The sequence below is a fragment of the Macrobrachium nipponense genome, chromosome 2 (genome assembly GCF_015104395.2).
Source record: "Macrobrachium nipponense isolate FS-2020 chromosome 2, ASM1510439v2, whole genome shotgun sequence".
NCBI lineage: Eukaryota > Metazoa > Arthropoda > Malacostraca > Decapoda > Palaemonidae > Macrobrachium > Macrobrachium nipponense.
This window is the reverse complement of record NC_087201.1, coordinates 101,694,553-101,707,143: the sequence shown is the minus strand read 5'-3', so window position 1 is coordinate 101,707,143 and position 12,591 is coordinate 101,694,553. Positions and strand designations below refer to the sequence as shown.

The following is a 12,591-nucleotide window of genomic DNA, read 5'->3' as shown; positions in this document are numbered from 1 at the left end:
TTTCGCTTTCCCAGGTATTATCAGCAGACACGCGATTTCACCGGAGTTTCTAAACTGATGGGATAGGTAAAGGACGATGTGCTAACGCGCTAACTTAGTTGAATTCACTTGCAATGCTGCGCGCTTGTTGTGCAAGTCTGTGTAATGTTTGCATAACGTTTCCGTTACGCTGGCTGCGTTGCTCCCTCACGCCAGATTTAATTGAGATACACTTTGTGAGGTGACAAATGAAGGATTTTCATCAGGGTCACTCCTATGGTATAGTTTTATGTTAATATTTTTAAAGAAAATAGTTCATCATCCCTAAAAAAATATGAAATAAAATGAACGTGAAGAAATTATATCATTACTGTAAAGCGAAGCAACATTTGTTTAAGCTAATTCCTGAATAAAACGTTATGTCCAGTTTGTCGTACGTTAATCTAGGACTATTTGTAAATAAATACAAGGTTTTCAGACCTATATCAAAGGTATGAGAGGCAATGTTTCTTTACCGACCTAAGGATATGAAAATTGACAGTGTAGGTACTACACACACCATTAGAATAATTCACTTTGTTAGCCTCAATATTTTTTTTTTATTCACATTCAGAATCCACAATAATTCACATCTATCGATAGATAAGAACTGGCTCATCACCCCATAACCCCACCCGCTCTTTGCACCTATTGCTACTTGCCTTTCGCTGATTTATCGCATCGCTCCACGTATCTACATACACACACACACACACACACACACACACACACACATATATACATATTACTACGAATATATATACTTATTACTTTTTTACGAAATTATATATTTCACACTTCATTTGAAGAGTAACATGTTTTAATCATAATTTACCAGGTCTGGAGTGTTTATTTTCAACTAATTTTTTTTTTGGTATTCTATTTCTCCGTTGATTTATGCTTGCTCCTCAGACTTTTCTTATTTGAAAGCGGGAAGGAAAAGTCCCTCTTAAAGAAAGCTAATGAAGTTTATTCCCTTTACCTGAAAGTTTTGGTAGGTGTGTGTGAGTGAGTGTGTATAGATATATAATATATATATATATATATATATATATATATATAGTATATATGTGTGTGTGTGTGTGTATTTATGTGTATATATATATATATATATATATATATATATATATATATATATATATATTATATATATACATAAATACACACACGCACAAACACACACACACACACACACACATATATATATATATATATACACTCACTCACACACAAAATAAAGCCTACCAAAACTTTCAGGTAAAGGGAATAACTTCATTAGCTTTCGGAAGAGGGACTTTTCCTTCCCGCTTTCAAATACGAAAGGTCTAAAGACCAAGCGTAAATCAACGGAGAAATAGAATACCAAAACATAAAAATTAGTTGAAAATAAACACTCCAGACCTGGTAAATTATGATTAAAACATGTTACTCTTCAAAAAGCAACACACACATGCAATGTGTGTATATATATATATATATATATATATATATATATATATATATATATGTATACATAGTGTGTGTGTGTATGTATGTATGTTTATATGTATGTACAGACAATTCGGTGACTGGATATCGGACAGCCACACAAAGGACTTTTATCAGTTTCTTTCAGGAGATTAATAAGAACAATGTTGACTAGGAAGTATCAGGCTTTGAGATTTGAGAGAGAGAAAGAGAATGAAAAAATTAATGAAAATCTTTAATCAAATCATAATAAATGAAAAATAATAAATCACACGAAAAACCGCCATTGAGAAAAACTCGTGAACCTCAATATTATGACTTCCAAAGGGGAACAGATGATTGCAGATAATGTTAGGAAAAGAGTTTTATGACAGTCTAGGCACAAAGAAGTGAGTTGCGTCCGTTACGTGTAACTCAGCGCTCCAGTTCACAAATCATTAGGATCTCTCACTCCCAGAAAACTCGCGTTGAGTACAGAATGACTTTCATTCTTTGCCTAATGAAGCCCCTTTATCTCAGGCACATTCGTGATTATGATTACGTATAGCTGCACGCATCCGATATCACGGAAGCCTTTGTTCTCATATAAAACACCCCTCGACTGCTGGACATCTTACCAGTATATCTTTCACTGTAGCAGCGAAGACATGGCGGCATTCCTCAAGGTAAGTATCCAACATCCTGCCCCTACCCTCACTCCCCCACCCCCACCTGTTCTCTCTGTCTCCGGCTCCTTTAGTGATGCAGTACTTTTACAGTGTGGAGATATATCACTGAAATATCACGAAGGTTGTTAGAGTTAACTTTCTAAAGATTTCCCGCTGTCTTTCATTTTCCTGTCAACGTCAAATAACCAGAGCATCAGCTTTTATATTGGACAGCCTCTTAGGACGTAAGCATTTGCAATTTAAATTTGCTCTACATTTTGGACTTGCTTATATAGAAGTCATTATGCTTTGAGAGTATATTGTTGATAGCATTCCTAGTGTTCGCTCATACTATGAAAAATGAATGAGGCTTCGAACGGCGAGTTCTCATTCGTGGAACCCTGCATAATGTTCTGCAGTTGGGACAGTGCATTTTCAATCGCCAGGCTTCCATAGAGGCTAGTTGTCGGAGAAATTGACAAAAAGCCCAAATGTGGTGTTTATTACTTGTAGGCCTGAAAAAATAAAGGATATTGATGTCACATAACCTTTTGCTATGGTGATGATTTATGAAATATTTTTACGGCACGAGGAAATCAGAACAATGCAAAGTTACGAAGGCTGGACATCTGAGTACGAGGAGACGAGATGGAATAGCGAATGAAAAGTAAAAGGCAAAATGAATTGTAGCTGGGCCTAAAGGAACGCTTCAAAGACTCTTTAGTACCGCCCACCGTGAACCACCCACGGTAAAATGTGACTGTAATTCTCACGAGTGTGTGGTGAAAGTAGGTGTCCAAGAAAAGGACCATTTCCTTTTAATGGAGTAGTTATTTGCGACTCGCGCCACATGGAGGAGAAATCTCAATCACGGTAGTGAAATGTTATTCAAATGTGACTTCTTGAATCGACGTTCAAAGAACGGGTTTGTCTGAAATTTGAAAGCTAATTTCTTTTGTTTTCTCGATGTGCGCATACTTCTATGAGTAGTGAGTTACTTTTATTCTTAACACGTAGAAAGGCGATGACCCGATGCTAGTTTTAAGCTTCTAATTATTGATTATAAAAACGCATAAGAAGAATTTCTTGTGTCCACGAGGCATCTCGTTCGACCTGCAATGTCAGCGTCACAGGAGACTATTTATCCTAACAGTCGATTTTCTTTTGTTGGCCAATGATCGATTTTTTGTCCTCAGTTAGCTTAGAATTCGTTTAGTTTTTCGTTTTGTATCTTAAAAAGGGAACTTATAAGGATTTTGCAGCTGAATATCGAAAAGAACTGCTGTAAATCATTTTTACCCCGAACATATTTACAAGGTCACAATTTTCCATATATCTTGCTAACTAACCTCGTTTTAATTCGTGATTGGTCTTGATCATTACCAGTTTACGCGAAACTCTTGCAAGCCAACCAACCCTCAAAAGATGAAAAATGACCAAGCAAGAGCACTCAGCAGAAACCTTACCTGACTCAAGAAGGCCACTTCGATATGCAGCCGGTTACAGGGAACTGAACCTCTCGTAAATTCACGCTGTTTATTCTTTCCTTGTTGTCAATATTGATTTAAAATAAGAGAACATAATTAGATGAAACCTGACTAATATAATAATTTGGTGATATTTTTTCAAACTATCGACCTTCGTAATTCATCCCACCAACTATTAAAACAAAAGAACATGAATCAATCCTGTACCCCAAGTAGTACTACCATCTACTTTTTTTTCTTTTCTTTTTTTATCAGGTTCTCATATAATTTGGCAGGAAGGTATCCCTGGTCCCCTGATTATTTAACGTAAATGATTACGACATTCACATGTTTTCTAAATCATTTGATCACAACAGTGGCAAAATCTTGTCAAAAATATGACATGGATATGTCTTTAAATACGATACTTTCAAACAAAGCTTAATATCATTTCATTTATACTTAAATATCCTTTGGGCAATTCATCAAAAGTGGCAAATTACTTAACATGCACATTCCTGTTGCATATGTCTTCAGAATAAAAATAAAAACCGGAAGAGATGTTGTCTCTGCAATTCAAAGCCATTCGAGTCTGCGCTGAGACGTAAATAACATCAAAGTTTTATCTGAAATGGATCTGTAAGAAATAAATCTCGAAATTGTTAAAAGTGACCAGGGTCTGGGATGAACACGGATGAATTGAGTAGGACGCCACTAACAGCTTCAAACTGATGATTGCTTGGAGAAGTTTTGTTAGACAATTAGAGAAATATCTTTTTATTACTATCAGGTAAAGAGGAAACACTATATCGAAAACAGGCTCGACTTCAGTCTACAGCTTTCTTTCGTTTATTTGATCAAAATAAGTAGGCTGATAATGATAAGACTAAAGTTACCACAGATACGTTAGAAAGAGATATATATATATATATATAATATAATATATATATATTATATAAATATATATAATTTAATATCTATATATATATAATATATATATTATATAATTAATTTTAATTTATTTATTTTTCGCGGATGTTTTCTATACAGTGACCCATAGGCGTTTTAACCTAGCATGTATCCACCTTTGCAGCGTGTCCAGTACAAGCCCGTTGGGGGTGACCGTAAAAACATAAACAAAAGACTTAATATAAACATAATGACCCCAAAGATATATTATTCATAGATAACGACCTCCAAACATTGCCAGTGGTCACTATCTAGTAGAGATCCATTTTTACTCATTATTGTCAAGATTATTACACATTTTCATTATAAAATCGAGTATTATTATTATTATTATTATTATTATTATTATTATTATTATTATTATTATATTCAAATCCATAGGTTATCATCGTGGTCACTGTGGTGCTCACCTCTGCAACGGCTCTACCTCAATACGATGCAGCAAATCAGAATCTAATTCCACCATCGAATTCCTACAGTGCACCTGATGAAGCGGGTGGCCCTGTGAGTATGATTTATCTTACAGCATTAGTAAGAATAGTCTTCTCTCTCTCTCTTTCTCACATGGAATTGAAAGCCTCTTCAACTGTTCGGCAAAGTGCCCTGAGCATATCGAGAAGTTCGTCTGGGTAGATCAAGATTGCATACAATAATTAATAAATAACAATAGTACGAGAATGTGATGCAAAACAATAAATAAGCAATAAAGTAATAAGATCTGAATCGGTTATTAAATAGGTGAGTGCTTCTGCTCAACTCTGTAATTCCATGTTTACTTCCTTTGTTTCTTCCTGCCTTAATTCTGCTTCTAGACTCGTACATTTGTTTCATTCTCCAGGGCAACTGTTTTTATCCTTCCTCACCCAGATTCAAACTAATTTTGATGAGTCTTGATTAACTGGACCTGCCTTTCTTTCCCCCTCGAAGGCTTCTTACTCCTTCTCCTACGAAAGCTCGGACCCAGCCACGAACAACTACTACGGTCACGCTGAACAGAGGGAAGGACCCAACTCCTCAGGGGAGTACCGCGTCCTTCTACCTGACGGAAGGACCCAGATCGTCAAGTACACCGTGGAAGGAGACGTAGGATACATCGCCAAAATCAGCTACGAACGCCCGGCAGGAGGAGCTAATCTGGCAGTTGCGAACACTGGAGATGGATACCAGTAATCTGCAGAACAAGAGTGCATAATTTTAAGCAGATTTCAGCCAACCCTGTGGCATAATTTTGTCTACCAATTGTGAGTTTTAATTATATTTTTAGGCGCCTATCTTCCTTGCTTCGAAGGCGAGTTATGTATGAAGCCTAGACATAAGCTGAATTGCTGCACTAGTTCTAATTATCTTGAAAATAACGAATCTCGATGTTCGGCTTCAGGATGGTATTGCCTGTACCGAGAGCGATCATGTCCAAAAACACATCCGTGGGCATTGCTTAGCAACCTTGAGAATGGCACAGACAGTGCTGCTATGTCCTTCAAAATGGCTTTGGATATTCTGCTTTATTTGGTTCCTGAAAGGTATTCATCTTCACGAAGGTGATTATCTGCAGGTTGCTGAAGTGGATTGCCAGATGCTGCCAGATAGACTGGGGATAGAATAATTTTTGTTCAACGTCTTGAAATCGTCATCAACGGGTAACCTCATTTTAAAGGTTATCGGTATCTGTAGTATCTTTTCAATTTGGTGATTGAGAAATATGAAAAATATTTACTACATTTACATTGGTTGTTTATTGTTCTTACGGCTGTAAGTAGTTGCGTTTTCAAGTGACAGTAGCTTAGTGAATACTTTTAATTTTTGCAAATGTTAGTCTCGTTTGGTTAAGCGTGGATGTCCTCACAAGACCTTTTATCCTTTGGTGAATGTATAGATGGATTTACACGTCAGCGTAAAAATATGCCCTTTAAAGTATGCCATTCCGTTTTACCTACAGCATTCTACTGAAACCATTACTGACTTTTTTATCTATTTCCGCAATTATTTAGTTTTGGTTTCTGTCTTCTCTCGTTATTGGATCTATATTATTGTTGTCTTCCTAGAATCTACAAATATCTGTTCTGAATTATTTGTTACTAATTTCTCGTTGGTATTCGCAGATCGTGTATAACTTCAGTATTTTCAGTCTTATTCAAATCTAGTTGGATCATATCAAAATGTGTTCATGCCTTCTGACAACTTGAGATTAATGCTTTAACCTTCCTAAGGATTTTTTTTTACTCTAAACTTTGTTTCCTGTACTCAGGACCCAACTTCATTCTTTAATAGTTCAACTTCACTTTAATCGAATGACTAACAATGGCCCTCATCATTTTATCACTTCTTGGGCACAACACATTCATCGTCTACTGACCCCTACGCTCTTAGTTCCATCTGCTTTTCATTGCATGCTAGGTTACCTCTCTTCAGTATATTAAATCTCTTCATCTGATTGTTGACTTTAATCATTTCTGATGTAGCTATGCAAGGCTCTCTAACTCCAATACTATATAGTTCTTCCAACCTCTTTTGTATACGAAATGGAATCCAGTTAAAGAAGTAACCTTTGGGATTACGACGGGTGGATATCTACTCAATATTCCTTTAAGGAGAGTTCAAGCAGTGATGTTCTGTCCCGTCCCTAGTTTGTCTTTCCTATAACGCGTACTTTCCGCTTCAATAGCTGTAACAACAGCGTTGTTTTTACTTTCTGTCAACAAAATACCGATTGATTTATATATATATATCAGTTTCAAAAGCTTCTTCTTCTTTTTCCCTATATCAGTTTCTAAAACCTTTTTCTGCAACTGATCATTGTTTTCATTTTCGTTATCTGTATAAATTTTCATATATTATTACTTACATTCGTTCTTAATTTCTTGATTCCTTTAGTTTCCTGTTTTATCGTACTGCTTATCGATACTTTGATCAATGTTGACAACTCAGTTTGTACTCGTTCCCTGACCACATTATTGTTCCTTTGTATTATTAATGATATAAAGGTCACAGAGGCCACTAATCTTAAGCAGACGTGTTTGTTATGAAATCTTGTTCCTCTGAAATAAACTTGTTAATGTTTTTTTTTTTTTTATCCTGGGTTTTTATTTTCCTTTCCTGTCACTCACTGAGATCTGATAAAGATAGTGTTGTCTGCTTTAAGATGCAAGTTTCAATCCTCACATAAGCAAGGGTTGGTGCTAGAAAAATTCGGCCCTGAAATCTCATTCTCAGAAAATTCGGTCCCGGAAAATTTCTAAAATCTAAATAACCAAGCCCAATATAACCTTTCTGGAAAAAGGCATATAAATACATGGAAAATATGATGTTAGAAGAAAAGAAAATCTGTTATTTCTATAGATAACTTTAATGACTCGTTTGGTTTAGAGATCAAATGTTTAGCAATCCAGACGAGATATTTTACAAAAATCAACAAGAGCGTGAGAACTTTGTGAGCCTGGGATTTGTTTACAAACTGTAAACAAAAGGGTACAGACGGCCAACGAAGAATTGGCGTAGTTTCTTAATTCATTGTTCGTTATGGAAATATTGCCATATGCAGATGCCAGATTATTTACTTAACAATAAATAAAATTTCCTTTCAAAGGTGCTATACTTGAAATAAATTACATTAGAATAGAGTAGACTTATTCAACGTATTAAAGATAATTATTTTGCAAAGTAAGGAAAATATATACCGATGGGGCCATGATTTCTAATTTTATTCTCAACTCTAGCTTTGTGACACCATACCGAAGATTTTGAAGTTGCCTTTGCTGCCGCTCGAGTCTTGACTCAACGTATCGTACTGCACTGGGGTGTTTTCATTTTGTCTCCTACAGCCGATAAATAATACATCAAGGCGTTAACATTCTTTGAAGACGATGTTTAATTAAACTAATTTTGTCCTTTGATCAATAAAATAATTTGCATGACACATTTAGTGGGCCTAAATTGGACTTCTGATTTTCCCACATGATTAGCCTAGGTCTATACTGTCTCGGATACGTAATATTAATGAATATTTAAATCGACAATATATATATATATATATATATATATATATGTATATATATATATAATTATAATATATATATATATATTATAAATCTGCTTTATTTGACTATTCCCGTTATTCTTGTTTTATTAGCCATGTTCGCCTTTCTTCTTATCCTTTTCATAATTGCTTAACATAATTAACTCAGACCTCGCTATTCAAAGTCAAAAAGCAATCATAAAAAAACCAAACGAATATAATTCAGTCTTATTTTTTATCGAATTCCTTGCATATCATCCTGTTTCATTTCGACACGTTGGAAAGCTGTGGGAGTCAAAACTGACGAATACATTAAGAAAGATTTACTTTCCTTAAAGCTTTCTTAGGTTGATCTTTCTGTAGCTATTCATTTCTCCTAAATAGAAATTAATTCAAATTAATTTCACAGTATATCTAGACCTACTACCATAAGCATATTATAAGTAGCTGAAAGGATAAGAAATATGAAAGGTGACGTTCTCGTTTAAGTCTACTTCATATGTTTTTTTTTTTTTTTTTTTTTTTTTTTTTTTTCAGAAAAAACCTTAAATTAATAAAGGGTTTGCTCTTTGACGGCTACAGGGTGTAACACGAGTGTATGCACATATTTTGTGGAATGAAAGAAAAAGTTTCTTTGAACAGAAAATATTTTTTTTATAAACATGCATTTTAAGGAGTCCGTTGTCGGTGCGGGCAATTTTAAAATAACCGTTATCATTAGTGATGCTTTCACGAGATGGAGTTCGTAGTGAGACTCAGCAGTCGGATCTAGTCGCCTGAGATGTAGAAGAGAACGGAGGTGGCGTATAGGAGTGATGGAAGGATTAGGCCGATGTTAATAAAGTATCTCCCAATAAAATGTATTCTTCAGGTTTTGAAGAAAAAAATGCATGCATCATTGAAACCGTTTCCCTCTCTATCCGTGGTGTTCACCGGCCACCGATAAAAAACAAAACAAAAAGAGTAAGCCTAACTGAATCTCTCATCCATCAAAGATAAGTTTGCTTATTCATTAGACTTATTCATTAGACAACTATCAAAGACTTCAAGTGTAGATTTAAAATCTCTTCCTTTCCATCTAAAGTATTCATCAGACACCAGTCATAAGCGTAGATTCCTGGTTCAGCAATGTCGTGACGAGGCACTAGAATTCAAAGTTCACAAATGAATGTTGCTCAGCAACATTTACACGACTGAATTGTCTTGCTCTCATGTGGTGCTTCGAGGTGTTCCACCTCTAGGCCCATGTTCTGAATTTTGCCGTTCTTTAAACAATTTTATTCATCTATGTATGATTCTCTCCGGTTTATTAAGCTTTCTTGATATCTCTCCAACAGGAACTTGCACCGAATGCAGTGCAATAATTCTCTCGCTCATCGAGGGATGTTTCCTAGATCGATAAATGACACATTGACATTAGATTCCCGTGCACATAACATCAAAAGCAATTGAGTGAGGTCGCCTGGTTCACACTGTTAAGATATAGTTTTTTTTTTTTTTTTTTTTTTTTTTTTGCTTTTAAATTTAATAGCATTTTGTGAGATTCCAATGTTTTCTGTAAAATTTAACAAATGGAATATTCAACTACCTTCAACTTAATATTGAAATGATAATTTAAGGACTACGTTTATGAGATACTACTAGTGATAAGTGTCTCCTATCTATTTGGTAATGTATATCTATGGTTGTGAGATGGCGTTTTTATCACTTCGTTTCGTTCATGTCAATTTTGCTTTATGGAAAATAGTTTTACACAATAACATAACATAATGTTCTAAAGATATCAGTGACTGTTTTTAACATCATTACACATGATTTCTTCCATCTTTGAAAAGAAAAATAGATAAATAAGGCATGAATCGTGCGTCAGGCAGGTGAACGAAAAATTATGATACTTTGCCACGAGTGTTTTGGCCGACAGTACGTGGTGTTAAATGATGTTTTTAGGTAGTTTTGTCATATAGGACTTTAAGCACTTGTAATGGTATTTGAGAAAGATAATTTGTGTACTTTCATTAACATTCATTGACACCGCCTATATAGCCTATAAGAAACGGTGACATTTGTAACTCAGTGTTTAGCCACTCTTCTTCCAGGATAAGCACAATTTTCCTATTTGAAGAACCCCATCATGTATTGATTGCTGCGGTTCGTTGAACGGTAATGCCCATTCTGCGGCGAATGAAATTGTAAAGCTAGATGATCGACAGATTGAAATCGCAGCCAATGATCGTATCGCGCAGGGGTGGCAGAAGTTCTGGATTTGTATGAAACTTACTCATCACTGTCAGTAATAGATACGTCTAAGGAATAGGGCAACTTTCTTGCTAGATTGGTCCTAATTTCCATTTTCCAACTACTTTATTCAGAGGGATGACGTTTCATCGCATTTCTTCCACTGTTGCCTGGTGAAATTCACTCATTGTTTTCCTCACCTGGTCAGGATAAGGCGTTTTATCTCGTGCTTTACCGACAGAAATATTCACCTATGGTTGGTCACCAGTTTTACCGAAATTGTTCCACTCATTTAATACTATGATTATTGATTAAAAAACACCAGTTCGTTCACAAAACCAATTATAAGGTTTCAGGCTAAATATTGTAAATAATTGTTCCTTATTATTTTTCAGTACTGCTTTCAGAAGCGTGCCAATGACTGATAGTCTTGAGAATAAGATAATTTTGACAGCTGTGTCCTCACTGTCCTGACTCCTGCTGTGGTGTGTGGACTTGTGGGATGTGGATAGTGTCCGTCCGTGGCAGAAGTGATCCGTAGTCCTTCTATGTACTGTGGTTAGTGCTTAATAAATTTGAATTTGTGTTTCCTTCCGGATAGTGGTTTAAAGAATGGAAGCCTTTGTAACATCAGTGAGGATGGTGAGAAAATGAAGGTACGTATATATGTTGTTCGTCGCGGGAATCAACTACTAACCTAGGTATAGACTAATAACAGTACTAGCCTAAGCCTTGGTCTAGGTTTTCTTGACTTACCTAGTACCTAGGCATAGGCTAGGCTGCTGTTTTGAAATAATGACGTTTCTCGTTAAAGGAAAACAGTGACTAGCTATTGTGACATCCAAATATTTTGGTTAGTCTGTATTATGAACCACTAGGCTACGCATTATTTGTTGAATGAGAATGAATTTTTTTTATTAATACTTACTATAATACTAAATAATAATCACATCCTACTTTGAAATAATTGAGTCTTGCTCTTCTCAACATAATTTTTGTGCAGTTGTAAGGCAAACATATCAAACCTACTTACTTACAAGAGGCACGAAATAGGCATTGGGAGCATTTTCAATAGTAGTACCTAGTAGTAGTAAATCAGGTGAGAATCGTGATACCTATGTAGCAAGGTATAGGCTGCCTTTAACTAGTGTAATTGCATTAGCCCAGTAGCCCAAGCAAGGGATAGCGTTTTCATATCAAAACGTTGCATTGCAAATTGAGTTTTATATAAATGATCTTTGGCATTGAAAATTGAGTTGTGAGTTACCTTATCTTGGCCAAGGGCATCAAGTCCATGCCTGGTTGTAGGTGGGGGGTGGGGGACCGTTTCCTCCTGACTGCCTCCTGTTAACCTAACCTAAGGTACTGTAAATTAAAGTAAAATAGTAATACTTACGTAGCCACACGTAACCTAACCTAATGTAGGGTACCAAATCCTAACCTGTCCACATGGCGTGGGAGTAAGAACCCTCCTCATTACACCTGTCAGTACACCTCATGTGGTACAGAAGGCATTACTAAAGGTAGTTTGCTGTGTCCCTGAAGCGTGTAGCTGCACAACTTTTTAACCTTATACTTTACATCCATTCCTGCTTCCTTCCTTCCTAGCTTGTTATCCAACGACTTTGATGCCTTTTTACTGTGGTAAGCACTGAATAGCTGAAACTGACTTAAGTATAACCAAATTTTTAAAATCAAACCCTGTACCCAACCAGACCTAGAGTGCCATAATTGCACTGCATAAAAGAGCACCAAAACTTTTGCCAGGCCGAGGCAC

At 35.8% G+C, this 12,591-nt stretch overlaps 2 protein-coding genes across 2 annotated transcripts in view; both read left to right on the top strand.

Moving 5' to 3' along the window:
* Positions 1-2,107: 2,107 nt before the first annotated feature.
* Positions 2,108-7,634, top strand: LOC135221488 (pro-resilin-like). The gene is made up of 3 exons (XM_064259231.1): positions 2,108-2,150; positions 4,949-5,071; positions 5,495-7,634. The coding sequence occupies exons 1-3, from the start codon at positions 2,133-2,135 to the stop codon at positions 5,735-5,737; spliced, it is 384 nt and encodes a 127-aa protein (XP_064115301.1). The 5' UTR covers positions 2,108-2,132; the 3' UTR covers positions 5,738-7,634.
* Positions 7,635-11,052: 3,418 nt separating this feature from the next.
* LOC135220852 (leucine-rich repeat and immunoglobulin-like domain-containing nogo receptor-interacting protein 1) overlaps positions 11,053-12,591 on the top strand; it is a 474,574-nt gene continuing 473,035 nt past the window's right edge. Inside the window, 1 exon segment of the mRNA XM_064258419.1 lies at positions 11,053-11,470. The gene's annotated coding sequence lies outside the window, so the exon portion shown is untranslated.